Raw genomic sequence first — 24254 nt, 5'->3', positions numbered from 1 at the left:
TGGCCGGTCACTCAATTCGGGTGAGCGCAGTGGCATTCTCACCCGATGGCCAACGGATCGTGTCTGGATCTGATGACAACACTATCAAGATATGGAATGCGACGACAGGCCAGCTGAATGCATTCGAGTCGAAACCTCAAGCGACCGATGCGTCAGATAAGCCACCGTCCTGGGTGCGATGGACACAACCTGTTAACCGTCTATCACATCATCAGAGCAATAAGCTGTCTGACCTACTCGCCGTCTTCAAGTCGCGATCTCATGATTCAGAAATCAAAACCATCAAGACATCAAAACCAGTCACTCAGCTGAAGTATTCTTCCGATGACAGGCGTCTTATCACAAACTGTGGTATATGGGAGCTCGAAATAGCTGCTACAAACCAAGCTATCAAGATGGATGATTCGCCAGAAATTTTACACGTCGATGACCAGTGGATTCTCTGTGACAGCCAGCCTCTCCTTCGACTACCCGCCGGGGTTGATGTTACAACATTCGATGTGAAGGGGGACCAACTGGCCGTGGCACTGAGGAACGGTCGAGTCCTGGCCTTGAGGATCGATTGCAGGCGCTGGAATGCTAGGTATGGCCTCGGTTGAAGAGTCTCTAAGTGAATGCTCCATATGCCCTTTATACTCGGAGAGCAGTGGCGGGACCTTAACATCCCTTGCGAATAGATTTGCCGCCGTTGACAGACATATACCTGATCAATCCACCAAGAGGTTGCTTGTCGAGTACCGTATTAGGAACGTAATGTATAGGCGAGACAATTCTTACGTGTGACAAAACAGTACGGTGTGGCGGTCGATGTCGAAGGAGTCATGACAAGACTGTATTTCAGGTTGCGTTTTGCCTGGAAATGTTGACCTGAATAAACAAGCACGATTGATGGAATCGCAGTGCATGGTAATTCAACCTGGCGAATAGCGCTTCTCCCGCTACTGGCCCCACAGTTTCAGAACCAAACATTTGTGTGGTACCGGTGTATGTTTACCATTCCTTTTGTGTCTCAGGTACTACTGGTAGTATTGCTTGATATCACAGACTGCATGGTGATTGAATCATTCATGTCCGACCGCATCAGACTGCGGGATAGCTGTGCCCAGCTCCATCCCTACAACTGATTGCCAGGCCTTTTTTGTTGCCCGTCGGTACATACCTCTCGTATCAAAATGGGCTTGATATCGACCAGCTATGCCCTGCTGCTGGCCATATCATTCGTCGCCTTGGTTGACGCTGGTTGTCACTACCAATTTCCAGCATTTCCTCCTCCGGACTACGCTGAGCCTTGTCCCGAGCTGCTAGAAGCGTTCAACCGCATCGAGACCACTGTTTCAGCTCTGGTGGCTGACCCGAGTTTCAATACCTCGTCTTACTCGATCGAAGTCACTTATGCCAAATCTACTTTGTGGACTAGTTTCCACACCGCCGTGGACAAGGATCCAGCACGGCCTGGGGCAGAAGAGATTGATGGAAGAAGCGCCTACCGTATTGCGAGCATCACCAAGACATTTACTGTGCTAGGTATCCTCAAACAACACGCTGCAGGAAACCTGAGCCTCGATGACTCTGTGGACAAGTACATACCGCAATTGGCTGGTCATCAGAATGGAACCATCCCGTGGAAGGATATTACGTTGCGGTCCCTAGCAAGCCAGTTGAGCGGCCTCCCGCGGGACTGGGCTCAAGGTGATTTGGCTACAGAACTATCAGATCCATCAGCACTGGGACTCCCACCTGCCAGCCTTTCAGGTCTGCCACAATGCGATTCTTTCGGCGAATACAGGCCGTGTACGGAACAAGAGCTCTTGCAATCCATCCAGAGCAAACCTCCTCTCTTTGCTCCCAATCAAAAATCGACATATTCCAACATCGCCTTCGAACTTCTGGGTCTTGTTTTGGCGAATGTCACTCTCATGGATTATGAGGATTATATTCAGTCCGCCATCCTAGACCCTCTCGAGATGACTGGCAGTTCATTTTCCAAACCTTCGGATTCAATCGCAGTCCTCCCTAAAAACATTAGCTGGTATTGGGATGTTGATGAAGGGATCCAGAACCCTACAGGAGGGCTGTATGCCTCATCAGCCGATATGTCAAAGTTCCTCCGCTATGTGCTGTCCCATTACAATGGCATCACCCCTGCCCTTAATTGGCTGCAGCCTGCATCGTTCACAGCCGGTCTGAACTCATTCTACGGCACCCCTTGGGAAATGTTTCGCAGTAACAAAATCCTGAATGATCCTGACCGACTGGTCACCTTTGCGACCAAGGGAGGAGGTCTTCCTGGCTACTCTACAATCATCGTATTAGTACCGGAGTTCGAGCTTGGAATTACCATCCTGACCGCGGGCAATGAGACACTTCTGAACCACCTGCTTGAGGCGACAACGGTGCCTTTGATCCAAGCAGCTGACATGGTGACCCAACGTCACGTTCAAAATGCCTACACTGGCACGTTCGAGGCGTCCGTGATCAACTCATCTATTGCTCTTTCATACACTCGGAAAAATGGCCTCGGAATCACTGACTGGATCTCCAATGGGACGGATATGATGACCGCCATACCAAGGTATTTCAAGTTTGACTCCGGTAAAAGCCATGTCCAGCTTATGACAACGCTCCTCTTCCGCGATCAGGATAACCTAGCTGGCGAGTGCTGGAGAATGTTGGTACTTCCCAATCAGAGCCCTCCGGACAAGGCAAAAGTCTGGGACGACTTCTGTGTTAGTGATGTGGACACCATGATGTATGACGGGCTCCCCTGGAACGAGCTTGTCTTCTGGGACAAGGACCCGAATGGGAGATTCCACACCGTGGAACTAACCGCCTTCCGGGTTTCCATGTCTAGAGCCAATACTAAAGAGGTGATCAGCGAGAAGCTACTGATGCAAGACTTGTAAGAAGGATTGATCTATTGGAGTCGGCTCATCCACAAACACAGCTATCACGCTAGCATAAGCGGACCAGTTCATGAGACAGCCGCTCACAGCCAACGTCGACCCTCCACGTTGCTGTCTTTAGGCATCTCCTGTATCCAGCCAGCCTCCTGCAATCCTTCGCCTGTCGATGTTGCGTTCCTTTTCGGCAGCAGTAACACTCTGTCTGAAACCTGGTTGTTCGACGTCCTATCGATAATCGCACAATCTTCATCCAGCTTTTCGACGACCTTGGGTGCTTCTGTAGCCATCGATAATTCCTGCCATGACCTTTCTTATCAACCGGACCTTGTGTGGATTGGGATGTCTGACCAAGGGAGCAATCAACCCTTTCGACGGGTTGCTTGCGCCTCCGCTCGCGCCGCAGCTCGCGCCATGGCTCGGGGCATGGGCTGAGCAGGTTGGCCTTGAGGAGTGGTTGACGCGGCCGAAGGACTGTTGCCATTCACACCCGCTGCCATTTCGCGCATGAGGTCCTCGTAAGCACTGTACATCCGTGCGGAGAAGGCGGCGTCATATTCGAAGGGAGCCTGTTCCGGGCCCTCGAAGCGGTGCATTTTCGCCGTGCGGCCAGGGTCATCTCTAAGGTCCTCCTCCACGCATGTCATGATATGACCACAGAGTCTCCCATCACGCACCGCTTCATAGATGATGGAGATCCATGATCCAATCGTCTGATTTGCTCGATTGTCATCATCGGCACGAGGTCCTGACATTGGGTCATCCTTTATGCCACGGTGGAATGGCACGCCCAACTCGCCTCGAACAAATTGATACAATGCCTTAGTGCCGTGACCGAGCATCGGCAGCGTGGTCTTTGCAGGATCAGCAGAGAAGTCATGTCGATGCTTTTCGAAAATCTGGGGCATGGTCTCCAGTAGTGCTTCCTTCAAGTCTTTGAGCCTAAGCAATATTCTGTGCTGACCCTCGTCGGTGTCTGTCGTTGCGGTTGCGAGAAATGCGTCCAGGAAAGCCTGTGTTAAAGCGTTGCTTACCCGCTCGCAGCGTTCCTTCAGGTCACAGCCTGCATTGGTATACCATGCCAGTCGAATCTGCGGGATCATGGATTGGAGCAGCTTCTTCACCACGTCAGCGGTGACCGTGACTTGCCATTTCTTGATGACTGCATCCTTAAGGCATTTCGGGTAATCCGCCATGAATGCCGTGTGCATTGCGCGCAAGTCTACTGCCTGCAGCCCGACATAGATGGCAGCGGCAGTCATCATCGAGAGGATTTCAACGCTGTGCATGGTGGATCGAGCTGAAATCATGGCGAGCGAGTTGATCGATTGGTTGTGCATTTCAGCAGACTGACTATGCGAGGTGACTGGATTGGCCAGCCATGCCAGCTCGGATTGGTAGCCGGCCATATTGATGTCGACTCCCTTCATGCAGAACGAGAGGCTCGGATTGTCTGCCGCCAAGTTGGGGGGAAGACCTTTGTTGGTTGCCGGGTTGATCAATTCGGTAGCTTGTGAGAACAACATCTTGCCAATCAGCTGGGTCAGGAGTCGTGCCTTGTCCATGACCACGGCCACCGAGGTGGCTTGGAAGTTTGCACCACAATAGACCTGTTTGTCCTCAATACTTACCACTGGGTTGTCGGTGGTGGAGTTGAGCTCGACGTTCACGACGGCGGTACAACACCACAGGTCTTCGAGCGCTGGTCCGATCCATTGAGGTGCACTTCGAGTTGCATAGCGGTCCTGCACCAGGCCTTTCGTGGCTCCATGATCCGGCCGGGAGAGACCACTGACGAGGCTTGAATCTCGGAGGAAATACCTCATGTTCCGCGCAGCCTCCATCTGGCCGGGCAGGGGACGGATTTCTGCAATGAATGGATGAGCCCATTCGACATTGCCAGCAAGGGCCTCGGAAGACAAGCAAGTGATCATCTGTGAGATCACGGCAAGTTGATTGACTTCGAAAAGTGCCAATGCAGCTACTCCAGCCGATGGGGCAGTACCGTTTACTAAGGCCAGTCCTTCTTTCGGTCCGAGGTTGACGGGAGCGAAGGGGTTTGCCTTGCGCTCCTCATACTCACTTGCAGGCTTTTTGCTGCCCTCGCCCTCATCCTTGTCCTGCACATCTTTGTTTGTTTTGTTCTTCTTACCCTTCTTATCGTCATTGGCTTTTTTTGAGTCCTCAACCTCTTCGCCCTTCTTCAAATCTTCCAGGCTCAAACGCTGAAGCTCGGCAATGGCTTTTCCCGACGTAAGGATCTTGCCCGCCGCCCCTTTGCCGACGCGTACGTGTATGTCTGGATTCCCTTGCAATGCGCCGGCAATGTAAGAGAGGGGCATGAGATCACCAGAGGCGGAAATGGAACCTCTCATCGGGACAATCGGGACCATGTCCTGTCGGATCATTTCGGCGATGGTGTTGACGACCGACGTACGCACTGAGGAATGACCTCGAAGAGTGGTATTGACGCGGACCAACATTGCACCTCGGACCCAGCTAGTCGGCATCGAGTGCGACTTGTGTTCTCCGTCCGCATCTCCGTTGACAGTGACGTCGTTCTTGCCAAGGATCGCGGACTGTTGATGCTGCATCAACGCTATCTGAAGAGTGTCGAATTGGTCGGTGCGAGTGTCCGCGCTGCCCCCAAAACCTGTGTTGACTCCTACAAGGAATGATCGTCAGCAAAGTTATTTTAACTCGGGCAGTATATGCAGGCTTCTTTCTGAATATCTTCCAATTTATGTTGGAGGTGTGCAAGGTGGGCGGGTCAGAAGTCAACAAGCCATGGCATACCGTAGATGTGATTGCCCATTTCCAAATGCTCTCTCAAGATCGACTGGCTCTCCAACATACGTTCGAGAATCTTATGATTTTTGGCGATGCATGGTTTACATCCGTATCTAGGGTCAACATGGTCAGTATGATTGATCAAAATGTCGAAGTGAATTAGAGCCGGAAAGAAAGGAAGAGATAGGGAAAGAAGATGACACGATACCAGGATCTCCAAACTATAATCGGTTGCAACATGATGATCCAAAGGATAACACGTCGAAAGGGATACAAAGGGAAGGATGTGACAAATATGATGGAGACAAATTTAAGGATGTGCTGTGCTATGGTAGGCCGAGTTGAGTTGAGGTCAGTTGAGCTGTACTCACTTGGCCACAGCAACGACGGTCGGAATATCCAATTGCTCGCCGTCGATGTCTACGCAGCCTGCCTTTCGCAGATCACGAAACTTCACGGCCTGTTCCAATGTCATCATGAGATGGAATCTCACCGCCTGCTGGCCGCGCGACCACGAGGCCAGGTGCGGGATGGGGTCGACCGGAGTCGACGGCAGGGTTGGGCCCGGGCCCCACCCAGGACGGACGGTGGAGTCAGAGGGACCGGAGGAGGAGGGGGGAGGAGCAGCCATGTCTGCTATTGCTGTAGCTGTTGAGTTTGTTAGCTTTTCCGAGCTCAACGGTGACGGGAAGAGGCAGAAGTACCAGTCAGGAGGAAGAGGAAAAGGAAGAGCTTGACGTCACTTCAGAGACCAGGGTGAAATCCGAGCGCGAGTAAGGGCCCGGTGGCGGTATCCGCTGTAAGAGATGAGATATAGGAGGAGGTAACAGAGGTGAGTTGTTTGAGACTTACCAAAGGAAAAGGAAAGAAGAAAGTCAGAAGAGGAGCAGGCAAGCAATCCGTCGGGATTTCACAATCACTCTTTCTGTCACTCGCTCTCTCACTGAACAGTCTCCTTGAAGGTGAAACTGATAAGGTGAACGCTGTGAGAGCAGTGATATAGAATGATTTGTGAAGGGTGAAGGCTGAGGTTTGTGGTTAAGAACGAAGGATGGAGGAAGGAGGAATGAAACGGAGGAAGAAAGGGAGAAGAAAACAGTAACAACAACCACGGATCTGGTCTTTCGTGGGCTTTCAACTCGTTTTTTGTCCTTGGCAGCGCCGAAAATCTCTGCAAGCTGCGCGTTTCATTAACGCAGTCGTCACCCGTGGTGACGAGGGGAGGGAGGACAAGGCGCGACAAAGGATGCCTTGCGCTGATATGGGCTGGCGGCTGACGGCTGGCGGAGTGGGAAAGGGGAGAGCGGAAGGAGAAACAACAAGAACGAGACACCAGATAATACATTCAAGGGCAGGAGAGGAGTCAAGAATGGTAAGGGAGACTGTTCAGAATGAAACAGAAAGAGAAAGAGAAAGAGGTACGATATGGCTCTACCTAAGCTGAAAAAGAGGGAACATGGCCGGAGAAAAACAACAGATATATATACTGTGCTCTCTGGTGCTCTCTGCTTTGATCGAAGAAGGGGAGTCTGGGTAGGTGGTTACGACTAGAGGGAGAAAAGGCCCCTGATCGAATGCATTACTGGATCTGTTTGCCTTCACGTTGTCAGTGAGAGATGACAGACTCATAGTCAAGCAGTCGACAAAGACGGATGTCCCGTGACCAGTTCAACTTCTATGGCGTTGACAAGTCACGGATTTGAAGAGTCACGGCTGAATGCTTATTGTTTGGACCTTTGGCTACTCGGGTTGACCAAACCCATCATATTGGTTGGGGTTTCGGCAACGTTGTGGAAATTGACTGACAATCGATCACCTTCGTTGGACTGGACATTAGGCGGGGATTGATGTTGGTGAATCAAGCAAGTGCTAACAGCTGTGGTGATATGTTCACTCGTCGGTCATGATGACCCCTCTGGTGAAAGGATGGAGTTGGGTTTGACTTGGTATTGTTCGACGTGAAAGGGGGATCTGAAAACGGCACGAGTCATCTCTTTCAACAAGCAAAGGAATCCAACAGAATAGGAAGTCCTGTCAAGTCCAGTCTAGTCTCATACAACTGTGTCTGCTGTCTGGTCCTGTAATGTGGGCGTTTCAAGTCTATACTCGGCACGGGGAGACTGTTTGTTTTAGGAAAGCGGTTGGCATTGCCTGCCTGACACCCAGGTGGGTGAGTAGGTAATATTTGTGGAGCACAGCCTTGTTGACCGCTGCGGCAAGGCTGCCAAGATTAAGGGGGAAAAGAGAGAGATACCTTATGACATCAACCATACATAGCACTAGTACAATGAGCAAGTCTCCTATAGTGACTCCTCGACTCGGCCCCATCAGCAGGGATCTAGCAGAGGAGTTATTTCTTTGGGGGACCCGATCCATTAAGTACTGTGGTGAAGACACGATATGCACTGAAAGATAGATACCTACATAGGTACTTAAGTATTGTGGACTGTGAGTCGGGGAATGAAGCGGCCGGAGAGATCGGGGTTCGGTCCGCTTGCCGCCAGCTTCTGACCCACACCACCCACGTATACTACTACTGACTGACTAACAACGACAACCTCTGTTCCCTCCGGTGTCTTATCGACTTACTCACCCTCATCCAGACTTCAGTCATTGATCAAGGTCACCGTCACCGATATTCACATTCCTTGCGTCCAGAACCAATTCAACACAAACCCCGCCAAATCCCAATCACCAATTCACCATGCCAATCTACCATATCGGTCAGTCTCCGCAGCACTTGACTGCCCACCTCCTCAAAAATCCCGATCCCGATCCCGATCCTTCATGAAATCCATCTTCTTTTCTTCATACATCTATACCCACACGCACCTGCTGATGAAGCTCCTTCGCTTTGTGTAGTCCTCTTCAAATTAAAACCCGGCGTCACCCCAGCCCAGCTGACCGAATGGACAGCCAAGGCAAAAACCATGGTCGGCCAGATCCCGGGCCTGCTGAAACTCGAAGCCAACGCGCCACTGGCCTCCACGGCGCACCGTAGCCAGGGATACAACATGGGTTTGGTGGCGGTGTTGGAGAAGGCGGATGATGTTAAAGTCTATGCTGACCATCCTGCTCATTTGGTGTAAGTCCTTTATTTCCTGAGGGTTGAGTCATTTGGTGGTATATTCCATGGTTTTGTTATCTGTTTGACTTCTGGTCATTGACTGATTGACTGATCGACTGACTTGATTTACCTTGGTATATCCATATAGCGTACAAAAGTATCGAGAGGAGCTGTGTACCGATACATTGGCTTATGATTTGGAATATTCGGAGTAAAATGAGAATCGGATTTCCAGTTGGAACTTGATGGTAGCCTGGAGTGAGGATTGTGGATGGTGAGACTGGAATCGAGATCTAGGGAGTACGGCACACCATCCAGAAACCCCACTCCAGGCTACCATCATCTGGTCCATGGAAAGGAGAATGGGATCCGGGATCCAGTTGCCTATTGGTGGTCTTGTTTGATATGCAGGCTTCACATTCAATTTTGACGCCGCACCATGTAGTCGACACGGAAATGGCATTGCATCAATCTGGTAGAGAGACCCATGCCAAGCGAACGTACATTTGGCTGATTGAAGTAACATGACACGGCTCTTGGATCCTGTGTACCCCTGGTCCGCCTAGCCGCCAGGCAACCCACTGCCTGTTACGTTGACCCATTGAGGTCGTGGAGGCCTCACCCACACAAAAAGTTGCTTTATTGGGGATTAGGACAAATAAGGTCGTGAACGATGAACAGTGAACGGTGGTCAAAAGTTCGTTATATTGGCATGACTCCTGCGTCCTATCTATGGACATGGTCTAGATTTACGCTTACGGTCGAGCTTTATCCCCCTCAAGCTCCTGTTCCAATACCTGTATAGAGGTTCGGCGATCGTCGCTTTTGTTGCGGTTGAACCCAACCACCTGCAGCATTTCCGTCCAGAAGCCGACCGGAGGCGAGATGAAAGTGGCTTCGTAAGCATCGACAATGGGTCGATCCCAGACAAGGTCGGCCTCGAGGGGCCGCACGAATCGGGTCTTCTTGATGAGCTTCCAACCCACAAACAGGACAGGAGCCACAAGAACCATGGTGTAGTTTGAGAAGAACGTGCCGACGTCCCAGGGCGTGAAACTCGAATATCCAAAAAAAATCACGACCAGCGTCTCCACTACGAGACCTATCCATCCACAGTATGGCTGGAACCAGCCAGTATAAGGCAGGGTGCTGCGATCGAGGCCCTGGGCCTTGCAGGCGCGGTAGAAGCACAGATATGTCACACACATGACGATGTAGTCGATGAGGCCGCCAGCAGTGATCAGGTTGACCAGCCATGTCAAGACGGTCGAGGACCCGCTCCCGACCTGCAGGAACGAGAGAAACGGGAACAGCATGACGCAGCAGAAAGACCATATCGGCACGCCCTGGCGGGTAACCTTGGTCAGGAAGCGGGGCGCTCGGCCTTCCAGTGCTAGTCCGTACAAGCTGCGTGTGGCACAGTAGGTGTAGGTGTTTCCGGCAGAGAAGATGCTCGTCAGCATAAGCGCGTTGGTAATGTGTGGCATCACGCTCACGCCGAGGTTCTCCATGGCGATCACATAAGGAGAGGCAGCGGCCGTCCCACCGCCGGAGACTGTGCCCGTGATAACGCCTACCAGAGTCGGGTCATTGTAGGGGACGACGATGCCGACGCACAGAGCACCCAGGATGAAGAAGATGCCGAATCGCCAATAGATGGTCTTGAAGGCATTCTTGATGTAGATCCGCGGCCGTTTCGCCTCAGCCGCCACCATCGCAATATACTCCGGTCCCACGACAGTGAACGAGGCGGACCACAGAGCGGCAAGCAGCCCTTCGAATCGGCCTAGGCCCCCCTTGGTGTGGTATTCGGCCATCGGACCAGGGTCTCTCCAATACCGGAAGCCGTAGGCGTCGTGGCGTGGATTACCGCCCACCATGGTGATGAAGGTGAAGAAGAACAACATGATGATCAAGATGACTTTGCCTCCGGAAAGCCAGAACTCGGCTTCTCCATAGATACGGACAGCCAAGACGTTCAAAAGTCTAGAGACCACACGTCAGTTTTGATTTGATCCTTTGGTCGCACGGGGCGAAATGATTTGTCGCTTTGGAGTGGTTCTTACGCATAGAGCACGATGCAAGCGGCGCAGACGGCAGCGGTGGGTATGGCGTCCGTCCAGAAAGACAATACCAGATTCAGAGCGGTGATTTCGAAAGGGATCAAGAGCGCTTCGTAGAAGAAGAAGTTCCAGCCTGCCATAAAGCCAAATGCGTCGTCGACCCATTTGCCGGCGAGACGAACGAACCCGCCCGACACGGGTTGCAGCACAATCATCTCGGCGATGCAGTTGTTGACCAGGCCCAGAACGCAGCTATAGACGGCGTAGGCGAGGAACAGACTGAGCGGGCCTCCTCTTGCCAGACCAGTCCCTATACTCACGAAAAGAGCAGTGCCGATCGAGCCTCCAATCGCAATAAGTTGGATCTGTCGGTTATTGAGCCGGCGTTGTAGTCCATCGGCATTTTCAGACACATCTCCAGGTTGCAATTCGGTCGAGCCGCCTCTGGGGTTGCTGCTGTCGTAGGCGGCGCCAGCGTCTACGTATTTCACTTCTTTGTCGCTCATGGCTGCGGTATTGCGGAGTATCGAGTGGTGCTTTGGGAACACTGAATCGAGGAGAGAAAGATGGGGGCAAGAGCAAGGCTACATCCCTACCTATATAGCCAGGAAGTTTCGATAGCATTTCTGGGGCTTGGGTTTCTTGTTCTTGTCCTTGTCCTTGTCCTGCCATTGCCTCAGGTCATAGAATCCATTCGATAGACGACGCTGCCCAGGTTTTCTTCGCCAATCAAGCCCCAGAAGAAAGAGCCGAGTTTAGAGCTAGAGGCTTGCAGATCATCATTTAGCGAATGAATGGGAGTATGGAAGCATCCTCACCCCGCACTCAAAGCTGATACGGCCTTCCATATGGGTCAAGAAGGTATCCAGCAAACGTTAGTTGAAGTTCTCTTGGGGGCAAACTCGGGTGGTTCCTTCGTAGCGAGCACTGGTACGTCCCAGGTCGTAGGAGGGTGATAACTGTGGTAGAGTGGACCCGTTTCGTCCACCAGGTGAATGTAACTCTGGATGGGCACAATAATGGGGACGCCACCTGCTCATAGGACCCTAACTGGGGCCAGGGGAAATGTTAGCCTCGATATATAGTATACATGGACCTAAGCGATCTCTTCAAATCATATCCACCGCGCGAAGCGGCGTGCTTGAGGCAGATCCCATCGGGATGGGGTGACGACAAGGCCAAGGTCAGGCTTGGCCATGGATAAAAGTCCCTTTCTTAGGTGTCTGTATCAGAAGGGCAAAATGATCCCTGGGAGGTACGGACATGGTCGGCTGCTTTCACTCCATGAAGTTTCCTCCGGACTTTCACTTATCGAGATCGAGGCAACCGTATTGATGGAAAATTCTCGCCAAGATCTCCGACGTAAACCTGCGTAGCACTGGCAGGGACAGAGATTTTCCTGGGATCGGGAGGCAGAAGCAAGGAAAAGGACCGGATCCTACTAGTAGGGCAGCAAGGATGTCTCTCTGGCTTGGCCTTGGGTTTCCATAACGACGTCCTTCAGAAGCAAATCACAGAAGCGCTTGGCGTTACTTGACCCATTCTGAGTTCAAGCCAGACGACTTTTTTGCACAGAGGTACGTAGTTCCTGAATGTCATGAGAGAAAGAGAGAAGACAGTGAGATTTTCGTTGGGAGAGGCGGCCTGTAAAGATTCGTGTAGTAGGGCTGCTATCGCATCTGCCGGGTGCCCCACGATTGATGAAGTGGATGGATGTCACAAGTTCCAACACCCTTGAATGGATGGTCAGCAGAATCTGCTTCAGCGGACGAAAGGCAAGATACAGAAGTAATTTGCCTGTTGCAGTATTTCACGTTAAGCATATATGTTCCACCGTATACGCCAAGACAGCGACGGGTGCCCTGATCAGGTCATCAGCCCAGCCTTGTCACGTTCCAGGGGTTGCAAGGCTGTGAGGTTATTGTGACGTCACGCTGTTGTCCTGCTTCCCTGATCAAGTTTCAAGTGCCAACAAAACATTAGACGTGCAGTTAAGTCTCATGGCCGTCCTCATTCATCTTATTTGATGCACCTTATTGCGACCCTATTTCTGAGCATAACCCCTGTCTTGGGGTTCTATCATGGGGCGTCGCGATGAGAACATATCTCGGTCCATAGTACTCGCCATCCTCCGAGACGACAGCAAGGCTGACAGCGGCTTCCGCATTTGGCGTCCGCTTCGCAGGTTCTTCGCGCTCTATGGGCTCGTGCTCACCCGGATTCGGCCAGAACTGTTCCAAAGGCTGAGGAACAAGACATGGGGCATTTCAGAGGAGGATTATAAGGCCAGCTTTATGGGTAACGAGTCGCTCATACAGAAGGGGGACATGGGCTACTCGGGTTCGGTGAGTGTAATCATAGCAACTCCCTTTGCGCAAGGAGAGACACCAATCTGACGAAATATTCTCTTCATCACCAATAGACATTCTTCACGACCAAGGACAACAAATATCTCATCAAATCGGTGCCCCGCCGGTTCGAGCATACCTTCTTCCGCGATGATCTGTTAGAACCCTACATTTCGCATATGGAGTCTCATCCGGAGTCCCTCTTGGTGCGTATCACCGATTTTCTCGCCTGGCGATATCGTAGTCTGGGCGGCCTGTTGGGCTTTGCGCCAAACCACCATCTAGTCATGGAGAACCTGCTGTACGGTCAAGAAGAGGATTCTCAATGGCAAACCTTCGACTTGAAACCGATGTCGTACTTCTTTCCCGAAAGAGATATCGCCGGCGGCAGACTTGCTTCGCAGGCAACCAAATCGAAGCTTGCCGACGAATTCGACGACAAAATGCTACTCAGCCAGTCTCAAGCAGATATGTTTCTGAAGTCACTGGAAGCCGACACCGAGCTGCTCGCGCAAAATAACGCAGTCGACTACAGTCTTATGCTCGTCCGCATCCCTAGGCCTGCTTCGTCCGCTAGCGGCAGTGAACTTGACGACCCATTCCGGGACCCTGAGCCACTTGACTGGCGGAAGGGCGTGCCGTCACAGGACAACAGATGGTTGTTTCGCGCCGTGATTCTTGACTTTTTCTGGGCCAAACACAAGGTTCGAGCCAAGATGATGACGAATCTTGTCGACGCGTGGAACCTTGTCAATGGCCAGGGGCCTATGAGTATCACCACCACGGCCCCGGAGTATCGCAGCAGGTTTCTCGACATGTGTAAGAGCATTGTCCAGGTTGAAGAAGCTGGGCTAGAAGGTGGAGGTTCCGCATCCTGAGCGTGCTCTACACCGAGAGAGGATGTACTTTCCAATAGAGTGCGTTGTCATTCGTGTCTGTTTGCTGGGCGTACGAGCATTGGCGTTGGTGGCTTGCACTATCCGAAAAGTCGGGATTCTGGAGCCTAAGAAGATTTCACAAACACGCAGGCTTCTGAACTCCAATTTCACGACCACAAGTGGTGGAGACTGCGAGCCCTTGTTGTCCTGCCACACATGATACCCGTCTATGTTGACATTCTGCCTTATAACATTGTGGGAATTCATCTCTTCGATATCGGATCCGTCCTTCTTTCAGGCCAACGGAAATGGGCGACACTGCGCAGCCTGTTACTCAGCACCCCGCTGCGGACTGGGCAATTGCACCTAGAGACCATGGGGCTTTGAATACCGGCGAGGCTAGGTTGACACCAAGCAGTCCGAGCGACGATGGATTGACTCTCTTGCTTACCGTTGTCGGGACGGTGTACCCATACGGCTTTACGATAACAGGATTTGTGCGATGTGTCGATACTCACGCCGTATACATGCAAAACATATTTCTCGCGTCTTCGGCAGAAAATCGGGTCAGACGCTTTTGCTGTGTGTGAGCAAAAGCCCGGGCCGTGTCAATCAAGGGTTGTAGGTCGTGGACAAATGCTACATTCTGAGAACCCGCAATACTATACTCATCTCCTGACGCACGCGGCGAATATGGGTTGCAGGGGCCCTGACCGCGATCCTGGTCAGATTCATTGAGGTCATCACTCTGAAATTTGAGGGTGGTGGTGCAGGATTGTCCTTGCAAACCTGTTAGATATCGGGCGCCTGAAAATCAGCACATGTGAAAGAATCTGCGCTGCCGTACAAACTTGAGCGAATCAGTTCGGTCGATAACGCAGAAGCCGTTGGAGGTTCGTTGACTCAGCCTTGTCTTAACGCCTGAGCCCAAAGCTCCATTCCACCCAATATCAAACCCGCAAGTCTTCATTCGCCATATACATTTCGATGTGCATCTTCTCCGTAACTGTCATGGCACCGGCACCGTTGGGGCTGGAGCCGTCGCTGATCTTGCTGGCCCCGTTCAGAACATCCTTTCTGTCTTGTTCCTGTTCAGATGAGGTCTTCTTGCCCAATCCTGACATGTTACTGTTGGTTCTTGATGCTGTTCCTGCTAGAGAAGAGATGCCATTTGCTGGTTGAGTGCCGTTCCCTTGAGCAATCTTGTCAATGACGCGTGCGGTATTCGGGGCCTGCTTGTCGCTCCCACTCTCAGACACATGTGTATTATCTGGCTTCAAGTGCCCGTGGTAAGGCTTCTTGAACTTTCCGTCCCGCCACTCGTTCAGCCTGAACTTCCAAGCGCCTAACGTCTCTGCCGGGTAGAGCGTCCGGCCAATCTGGCGAGCCAACTGCTCCGCGACAGGATCATTGTTATCTCGAACCTCATAAAACAGGCTGCGCCAATTACGCCCACCGTCATCACTTTTCCGGAACTCTCGCTGGCCGCTTTCCAGTTTCGACTTGGCGTCTGCTGTACCTTGCATGTCTCCTCGTTCCAGGGCTTCTCGTACTGCGCGCCACGCAAACCGCGACTCCCACGGATCTTGGTCTGCCAAGGAGTCGACGGTGAGAGGAGTGGTCTTCGCTGTGCGAACATCGAATGTTTCGATGTCGACCCCTTTTCGGGTGTCATGGATGGTGAAGACGCCGTCCCAATAGCCATTGACGGTGTATAATGGCTTGGTCTCCGCTTCGTCATCGCGGTACACTTTGGCCTTGAAGCTATGTTTCTTGTCCCATGCGGCCATGAACCCCGTGCCTCCAAACTCGATGGACGAGCTGTGTCCACTCGTGCTTGGGATGCGGTATGTCCCGTGAAGCTCTGGGTACAAGGAGCCGGTCAAGATTCCCTTGATCTTGACGTTTGGTAGCGGGATCAGGTACGTTTCATTGTGTCTGGCGAGATGGAATGTTGCATGGCCCATTTGATTGATGTTCATGGTATTAGTGAAGGTGATTTCCTGGCGGGTGTAACCTTCAGCCTACAAGACAAGAAAACTGGGTAAGCATAGTGTTCTCATGGGCGGTGAAGACACGCGGCAGTCTTTCGACACGGGGACGGCCCGTCGGTGAGTTAAGGCTTACCGAGACGCCTTGGTCTTCATTCCAGATTCGACATGCCGTCACTGGCGGATGATGGCTGGGAACGAATACGATATCAGTATACGACCACAAATTCAGCGCGCGGACGCCGGACATCCAGAATGCCACAATTTGATTGCATAATACCGGCAGGTGGCGCGCATCACGAGTCGGTAAAGCCACGAAAATCAAGCACGGGACAGGATGGGACAGAACAGAAGTGGACTAAAAGTCATAACTCACCTGACCTGCTCGCTCACCAGCCTGGTGATCCCGATACTGTTTCCGGTTGCGGCATCATCCTTCCAGCTCGCCAGAAACACTTCCCCTAGAAATGCATTAAGCGGTTTCTTGACGCCCTGGTCCGCCGGCCGACCAGCGTACTGCTGATTGCGAAGAGAAGCAATGAACCACTTCAACACCAGCACCGCGCGTTCCGCCGGATCATCCGACTTTGATGGAGCGACGAAAACGGCAGGCCTCTCGGCCCAATACGCTGGCAGCTCCACCGCCGATTTCGTGTCGAGCACGAACGGCGGCGCGCTGAAGTTGGATGGATCGCCGCGAATTGCTGGGATGGACTAATGGTGTTTTTCAGACGTGTTAGTTTAATAGGTATGCAATCATTGAAATGGGTTCTTGGTCGAATGGAAAACCTCAGGTTGACCATCTTGACAAGGGGCGGACTCAATGAAAGGTGGCGGCGCGGCGAAGACATACTGCAATAAAGTCCTTCCATTGCGAGCGGTTGTTCGCAATGCTCGGAGTCGAGGCTTGCTCTGGCACGGGTTCTGGCATGATCGGGGTATCAGTGATGTAGCACTTCTTTATAATTCAAGACTTTTAAGACAAAGTATGTTGATGAGGGAAACAACAGACAAGCAAACACAAATACGAGTGAGACAGCTACTAAACCTTCGAAGGATTAGACAGTGGTCTTCCTTGACTGAGCGACTACATAACATGCAATGCAATAGTGATTCCATATCCCGTCCTGGGCCTGTATTGTCGGGTGCTATGCTGTGTGCTGTGTATGGCGGACTTGATGATATCATGATATTGGACTATCGATCGGGTTCGCGGCGAGTTTTGAGATGTGCGATATCCCTGAAATATGTATTATCCGTAACTCCGTGTCGAGCAATGATTGTAATCTATTACATTTGAGTCAAGGGATATTCTGTATTGCGCAATATCTGTTCCTCATCATCGTGCGTCAACATTGGTGGGATGGAATTTGCATGAGGTAAGGTGATCAAGCGTCAGCGTCAGCATGCGCATGAAGAGATGGGGAAAAGTAGAGGCCGAGAACCGCAGAACATGGACTGAGTGGAAGGAATTTTTGCACCATCTAACTGGCCCTCTCAACGAAGATGTTGATTGATGGCAGGTTGTATGGTTCGCAGGATAGATGATTAAATAGACCCCGGGAATCAACTTGCAGAAGTGCTCCCACATCACAATGTCCAGAAAGGGGCAATACCTCGACCACAGTGCCCTCTGAACATCTGTCGTAATCAGCTCATCGAGCAGATCCAAGGGTATAAACTGGCCCATTGGATCCGGTGGCCACGTTCAATGTATTCGAATGCACTCAACCGCGCAGCAGCGTTTCATTGTAGGTCCGACGTGAATGCAAATTCTGCCTCTTGACGCAATGCTACGACAAGACTTTTCGCCCGGCTAACTCAAGCACAAGTAACCTGAAGTTCACCATTCCTCGTACAGATCAACAATAGGAGTTGGTATAGCGATGTGAACCGTTGTGACGCCCTCGAAAGTCGACAAACTGAGAAGATGGGCTGATTTGAACACCAGTCGCGACTTGCCGCCTGCCTTCGAAACAGCCTTCAATACCCTTAGGTCTCGAAGAGCTGGAAGTGGTCGCTCCGTGTCGCTTCAATAGAAGACACAGAGTTCGCAAGTATGTCCAAGAACGGCCGCTTCCTACCAGCCGCCGATCGCAGCTAAGAGATGCTTCGGCGGTAGATACAAGGACCCAGAGCAAAGCCAATAGTACTCGCTGAACGCCAAAGGTCCAAAGCGAGTCGACACAAGACTCTCGGAACAAAAGAGAAACAAAGTATCAATCTTGGCGATGAGGTTGTCGTGCGATTCGAGGGCGATCGAGATGTGCGATGTATGCAACGGGATTATCAGGGTCGCTTATTTTGGCAGCCCGTTCGTATATCTCTGTGGCCGAGTGACATGTCTCTGCTAAAGTCCTCAAGCGACAGCACATCTCCTAGGCACCGAGGACTGCGGCATATGCTTTTCCGTTGTGAAGAGAGACCATGGACAGCGGTCAGTGGAGCGCGGGCATCCTGGACCCTCCTCTCCTGCGTATCATCCTCGGTTTCCGAGAGCACGACTCGTTCCTTGCTGAAGGACGTTCCTCCTGCTTGGCTAGACTAGAAAGCGAGACAGGTATCTAGACTCTCGTTCAGCATCGTCAATGTAGCACGGTATTGCAGCCAAATATGCCGCCGTGTGTCTATCGCATAGTCGCTATTCGATCTCCGGAGCCTGCGAGTTATAGTCAATGCTCTGAACCCTCAAGATATATAGTGAATTGGCTTCGGATCGTACATTATTTTGTCCAGCCTCCTATCTCGGAAGAATTTCAGGTGCAGCAAATTCTTGAGTATCTTGTGCTCGTAGCCATTATATGCGCCCGCATTTTGCAGGAAACGTAGCGTATTCTCGATCCGCCGAGGATTGAAGTTTGTGACTGGGGAGGAACGGAACGATTCTCGAAGGATATCTCGAACCTCGTAGCGTGCCGGGCGCGCGTAGCAGACAGCTTTGAGCGCAGTCCGATATAGATGGCGGTAAGCGTGCAACCGGTCTTGGGTGCTCATAGAGAGAATACGACAGGCGCGTGGACGTGAGGTGGCATACAAACACAAGGTAGCAGATGTTCAAGGCCAAAATTTAGGTACTCTGTACAGAGTAGTTTCTGGTGGAGGTGTCAGATTCTCGCCCAGGGCCGCCGCAGTTCAGCCGTACGCAAGGCTGCAGCCTCGCCTTGAGCCTGGGGCACGTAGCTTGCCAATTGCAGTGTGGCGCGTTGATTGCCTCCAACTCATCTGATCAGAACTTTCAGTCAATTTAATGGTGCCTACTATTAATGCCGAGCACATATAGTCGTCTCGATTGTTGTTACACACTTCAACGCCCAGCGGCTTAAAGCTCTGCAATGGCCCTGGCGGCTTACACTGGCAGTCGCAGTGTACCCATCTAGGGTGAAGTATAGATGCCGATTGTGCCGCCAAGCTTTTGGCTGCGGCTACTAGTAGGCCGGTTTCCAGATCCATTCAGGTTTCCTTCCACCACGCGCAGCTGCCCTGCTTCTGTTCTCCCTTCCATCTCTTCATCACAAACACCCATATCCCGCTAATACCTTCGAGACTGACGCGTTTGCTGTCTCTTAAGGCCATTATCGCCTGGATGACTGTGTCCAGCAGGCCATCTTGATCTGGACTGAGATCTGACTGGGATTCAAACGCAGCTCCCTCCGCTGGAGCTGTGGTTCATCTTCCTTCTCCTGCAGTGGCAACTGCCGACAAAGCCCGGATCACCACGCTTTTGTACGAGTTCGCGCCTTGTACTAATCCCCAGTGTCTAGAGGTCTTGATCTTCCTCCCCTTCCATATGTTTCCGTACCTGTGCCCATTTCTCCCTGTGTAGTGTTGATAGACACCCATCATGGCAAGAGTCAAACAAAAGGCAGGAAAGATTGGTGGCGGAGGCGCCTCAACCCGAGGCGGACAGGCTGCAAAGCAAAGAAACAAACACAAAGTGGTTGTGGAAGAGACGTCCAAACAGAACCACAAACTGCGCAGCATGGTAAGGAGGACGAACTGCGGTGCCCGAGATACGACTCACCGGGATTCCCAGGTCACCTTCCGCCCGGATCCCCCTCCAGGCTATACGTTCATACCTGCTGGTAACCCGGAACTTACAGCTGCACTCAAGGAGTTTGCACGTAGGGGCGACAACAAAATCTACGCTGTCACGGTAGGTCTGGTCACCGCTGCGCCACGAATTGCTGCTAACTGTTTAGACTACACCGCATGCTGATCGCCATGAGCTTTCAAGGGAAGTACATCGCGTTGGCTTTCATTTTCCCACCAATGTTGTTGCTCAAGTTTGTGCGCATTATGGCATTCGTCTTACCAGCGGAGGCAAGGTCATCGACGAGTCGAAGGATGACAAACTTTTCATGCAAGTCTACCAAAACGGCCAGCGACCTGTCGAACAAGAAGAAGAAGCAGAAGAAAAGGACCAGATCACAATCAACACGGAGGCCAAACAAACGATCAAAGATTTGTTTCCCAATATCCCCGACAAGGACCTGTTCCAGATCATCAAGACCGCCTTTCAAAAAGGTGACAACAAAGTGGGGACTGCAGACGAGATCCCTCTTGTCCGTAGGGCGCAGCTTTCCGTCGTTGCTCATATTCGACACATGTATACCCAGTATGATAAGCTTTTGAGGAGGGTGCCTTACAACGATGCCCGGCACATGGTTGAACAGGATACCCTCAAGAAGCTGATCGAATGGCGCGCGGACGAAGACACCACGGACGAAGCCACAAAACGAGCAGCAGATGATCTTCTCAGAGAAGTCATAGTTATTTCTGACGAAGAAGACAGCGACGCCGGCTCCGACGATCTCCAGGAAATTCGCCACGACAACGTTCATGTCGAGGAGCTTCCAAGTGCGGCTTACGCCCAAGGTCTTGGCCGACCTCGGTCTCCGCTATCTCAGCCATCTCGTGGGGATGTCAACCATGAATATCCTTACCTACCACGTGTAGTACACCGGTACAAACCCACTGATGATGAGATTGCAGAGCGGGATCGCAGTAGGTACGCTGTCTGGAATCAAGCAAAGCGAGACTACCGTCCTAGGATGCCACAGGAGCCGGTCACCGTTCTGAATCGGATCTATGAGCCCGAACCGCCCACCTCCCGTGTCCTGATCCCGCTTGATCCTCCTGCTCATCCTACTAGATCACAGCATCCACCAGTGACAACAGCGAGGGCTGCCTATGAGGTAAGAACAGCTCTCTACTTCACATTTCCGGAAGTCCTCCGTGGTAGCGAGCAACTCTGACGGACGTCTCATGACTAATCTGATTCTAGCCCCATCCCGTTCGCCATGCAAGTCCTCCAACGTTTATAAGAGGCGCAGACGGAACATTGTACGAACGAGTCAGCACACGATCGAACGATATTATGCCTGACCGGGCGACGCGACACGAGGAGCGCGCTCCACCCACGATGTTACCCCCGCCAACGAGAGTGAGGACTCGGCCTTCCTCTCCTCAAGGCTACCCCTACCGAGATCAACGTCTTGCTGGAAATCCCGAAGTGGGAGATGCTACAGTTCTGCCTTCGATCGAGGGACCTGATGGGGCATACATGTCTCCCCGTTCCCGTCAGAATCCCTTCGACAACCGTATGGAACCACATGAGACTAATCTAGCACGCGAGGACAACCGCAACATCCGTGATGTTGCGTACATTGACCTCACAGGCAGTGGTGATCAGTCGTCGAAGAGACGTCGATTCGCAGAGGTCCCACCGCTGCCAGAATATCGAACCGCCAGACGGGACTCTCCGAATCGGCATCGTGAGCATCATTACGTGCAACAATCTCAACCTGGTGTGTCTCGTGCTGAGACCCGTGTCTTTGACTACGGTGAGCTGCGCTCTAGCCCAAGACTTCGACATCAAGACTCTGCTCTTGAACCACTCCGACACGTTGAGCGCCCGTCTGTCTATGATATTCGTGATCCCCTTCCCGCTAAGGCCACCACCCATCAAACCTCCCTAGCTGTGAATGGCAGGCACGAGATGGCAGCCAGCCAGTCTCGCTATCATTCACAAAACCACTTGTTCAGACGCTCCGATGGGCTGGAGATTAGCACACCGAGGAACGGTGGTCAATACTTTCCAAACCCTGGACAACGTGTGTATGAACCCATCCTGGACTCCCCCAGTTACGAGAATCAGAATGCTCTGGAGCGCAATGGTGCCATTCGTGAGCAGCAGGGAGGCCCCATTCCGCGAGATTCTCGCCCATGGTACACTTATCCTAGTGGGTCTATGGTTACTGAACAGCTGGGTGAGCTACCACGTCAACGCGTGCTTGAATACGATTTTCGCCCAGCAGCGACGGCAGGGCATTATGCTCAAGTCAATCGTTGAACCATGCCCATGTTGCAAGATCTCTTCTCCTCGACTTTCGTCTTTGGGAGGCACCCATAAGAGTATTCATGGATTCTGGTAAGAGTTGAGAAGCATATCCCACGCAATGCTTTCCTTGTATATCATGGTTATGAGAGTACTATGCTGACCTTTACGCAGAGGCCCTATCAAGTCCGGGGGATTGTGGTCCTCGGCATCAACGTCATTTTGTTCTTCGTCGGCATGATATTCATCAGGGAAGTCACTGGGACCCTTGCATTTTCATACGCGGCGCACGCTTGCATTGTTTTTTTCAATGAACAGCATTCGCATGACAAGGAGGCTGAAGTGTGTCTGGACGGTGTTACGATTGCATGGAACGAAAAAGTGCCGTTGAGATACCCATTGAGCGATTACGAACAGCTGGGCTTATGGACATGTCTGAGAATTCGGAGTAATGGTTGCAATGGAAAAGGGCTATTGACGGTCTTCTGTACAGACCTGGGTTGACCTAGAGTTATCTCTCTTGCATGATCTGTACATTCATCAGTTGTACAGATGTGCTCGGGTGGCAAGGACACCAAGGCAATTGAGAGATGATGACCAGAAAGTGAGAATAAGAATGAATGATTCCCACTGCTGCATGCGTATCGTGAAATCTATGTCTGGCTCCGTGGGTATTGCTTGAAACCAAACACCATACGCCTTCCATCAGTAGTAGCAAGCCCTGCAAGTGTACAACCGAGCAGTTGCCCTGTGGCTACAGCCAATTCGTACACGCCATATATGCGTCAAAGCGGTGTTCGCCTGCTTCCCAGCACCAACCCAGCCACGACTCGAGATCCCATCGTCGCTTAAACAGCCATCGGGACGCCATCCGACTCTCCTGAGTTCACCGTCTTGCCAGTCTTTTTTATCTTCTCAAGAACCGTCTGGTAAGAAACGGAGTCTTCGGTCGTGACATCGGCGGTCTGGGTATCCAGTGAGACATTGTACTGCTTGACCCCTATAAAATCGGATTCGTCAGCCATTTGAGAACAGCGTGCCCGATTTGGGGCAGGAACACCACCGATATGTTGAAGACATAGAGGGGACCAAGCCCAGAGATACATACCGTCAAGTTTCTTCAGCACACGCTCGACGGCGCCGGAGCAACCTCCGCAGGTCATCGTGACGTTGAATTTGTAGTGGTGTTCCGCCATCGGGAAACAAGTCTGTTTATAGAGAGGAGAGGGAGAGGGAGGAAACTAAGGCGAAATCTAAGAGATACGTTCTTTGACTGAGTGGGTGCGCGTATGTTGTGACGTGGAGGATGAACGGTGTCCTGTAGTAGGCGTATAACTTTGATGCGGGAATGACGAAGAGGAAGCGGTGCCGAACTCCCTTGTTGTGTGTGGTCCTTTATATGGTTGGAGCCGCGGAGGGGTATATGGGGTCCGGCGTTGAGGCTCTTATGCGTAATCCAAGTGACCTAGCCTTATGGAAACAAGCCAGATTTATATGGAAGGGGACACGGATGGTAATTATAAACAGTGGCGCAGGGGTGATTCTGTAGGACGATAGTATCAAGTGTGAGAGACGGTCCTCGCTTCCAACTTGAAGTGAAACGTGCCCAAGCCGTGATATTATTAGTAATTTGGCGAAATGTGCTCAATTCTCGTACTCGAGTCCACCGAGTCACACCGAGAGACGGCGTGGAGTGTAGTGCAAGTGGTCTACTACCTTAGTACTTGAATCTATCACTACTAGTACTAGGTAGTATTGGTAAGCCAGGCAAGGGCACCGTCGTCCCTATAACGCCGCGGAACAAGTCTCAACTGTCGCAGTCTGGCGGCGAGCGAGACAAAGCCGGATTGCGTGCTGGGTGGAACTTGGAGGGACAAACA

At 51.8% G+C, this 24254-nt stretch overlaps 9 protein-coding genes across 9 annotated transcripts; 4 read left to right on the top strand and 5 right to left on the bottom strand.

The window, feature by feature from the left end:
* Positions 1 to 1172: 1172 nt before the first annotated feature.
* A1O1_07718 (uncharacterized protein) lies at positions 1173 to 2903 on the top strand (the record flags this gene model as incomplete). The annotated part of the gene is made up of 1 exon (XM_007728584.1): positions 1173 to 2903. One exon carries the CDS (start codon positions 1173 to 1175, stop codon positions 2901 to 2903), a length of 1731 nt encoding a protein of 576 aa, XP_007726774.1.
* Positions 2904 to 3262: 359 nt separating this feature from the next.
* On the bottom strand, positions 3263 to 6321 carry A1O1_07717 (uncharacterized protein; the record flags this gene model as incomplete). Its single annotated transcript, XM_007728583.1, has 3 exons — positions 3263 to 5565; positions 5697 to 5803; positions 6062 to 6321. The coding sequence occupies 3 exons, from the start codon at positions 6319 to 6321 to the stop codon at positions 3263 to 3265; spliced, it is 2670 nt and encodes an 889-aa protein (XP_007726773.1).
* Positions 6322 to 8620: 2299 nt separating this feature from the next.
* Positions 8621 to 8972, top strand: A1O1_07716 (uncharacterized protein; the record flags this gene model as incomplete). Its single annotated transcript, XM_007728582.1, has 2 exons — positions 8621 to 8775; positions 8906 to 8972. The coding sequence occupies 2 exons, from the start codon at positions 8621 to 8623 to the stop codon at positions 8970 to 8972; spliced, it is 222 nt and encodes a 73-aa protein (XP_007726772.1).
* Positions 8973 to 9512: 540 nt separating this feature from the next.
* A1O1_07715 (uncharacterized protein) lies at positions 9513 to 11326 on the bottom strand (the record flags this gene model as incomplete). The annotated part of the gene is made up of 2 exons (XM_007728581.1): positions 9513 to 10743; positions 10824 to 11326. The coding sequence occupies 2 exons, from the start codon at positions 11324 to 11326 to the stop codon at positions 9513 to 9515; spliced, it is 1734 nt and encodes a 577-aa protein (XP_007726771.1).
* Positions 11327 to 12901: 1575 nt separating this feature from the next.
* On the top strand, positions 12902 to 14046 carry A1O1_07714 (uncharacterized protein; the record flags this gene model as incomplete). The annotated part of the gene is made up of 2 exons (XM_007728580.1): positions 12902 to 13165; positions 13243 to 14046. The coding sequence occupies 2 exons, from the start codon at positions 12902 to 12904 to the stop codon at positions 14044 to 14046; spliced, it is 1068 nt and encodes a 355-aa protein (XP_007726770.1).
* A 950-nt stretch (positions 14047 to 14996) lies between these two features.
* A1O1_07713 (uncharacterized protein) lies at positions 14997 to 16968 on the bottom strand (the record flags this gene model as incomplete). Its single annotated transcript, XM_007728579.1, has 4 exons — positions 14997 to 16070; positions 16174 to 16228; positions 16414 to 16751; positions 16891 to 16968. The coding sequence occupies 4 exons, from the start codon at positions 16966 to 16968 to the stop codon at positions 14997 to 14999; spliced, it is 1545 nt and encodes a 514-aa protein (XP_007726769.1).
* Positions 16969 to 18587: 1619 nt separating this feature from the next.
* Positions 18588 to 19040, bottom strand: A1O1_07712 (uncharacterized protein; the record flags this gene model as incomplete). The annotated part of the gene is made up of 2 exons (XM_007728578.1): positions 18588 to 18687; positions 18760 to 19040. Coding segments are annotated over 2 exons (381 nt in total), but the record flags the coding sequence as incomplete, so codon positions are not given.
* Positions 19041 to 19878: 838 nt separating this feature from the next.
* On the top strand, positions 19879 to 22389 carry A1O1_07711 (uncharacterized protein; the record flags this gene model as incomplete). The annotated part of the gene is made up of 4 exons (XM_007728577.1): positions 19879 to 20019; positions 20071 to 20190; positions 20237 to 21232; positions 21322 to 22389. 4 exons carry the CDS (start codon positions 19879 to 19881, stop codon positions 22387 to 22389), a joined length of 2325 nt encoding a protein of 774 aa, XP_007726767.1.
* Positions 22390 to 23222: 833 nt separating this feature from the next.
* On the bottom strand, positions 23223 to 23570 carry A1O1_07710 (uncharacterized protein; the record flags this gene model as incomplete). The annotated part of the gene is made up of 2 exons (XM_007728576.1): positions 23223 to 23374; positions 23483 to 23570. The coding sequence occupies 2 exons, from the start codon at positions 23568 to 23570 to the stop codon at positions 23223 to 23225; spliced, it is 240 nt and encodes a 79-aa protein (XP_007726766.1).
* Between the last annotated feature and the right edge of the window lie 684 nt (positions 23571 to 24254).

This window comes from Capronia coronata, assembly GCF_000585585.1.
Source record: "Capronia coronata CBS 617.96 chromosome Unknown acBCG-supercont1.7, whole genome shotgun sequence".
In the NCBI taxonomy this organism is placed as follows: Eukaryota; Fungi; Ascomycota; class Eurotiomycetes; order Chaetothyriales; family Herpotrichiellaceae; genus Capronia; species Capronia coronata.
The sequence above is the reverse complement of the archived record's forward strand: the minus strand, read 5'-3'. Positions and strand labels throughout refer to the sequence as shown.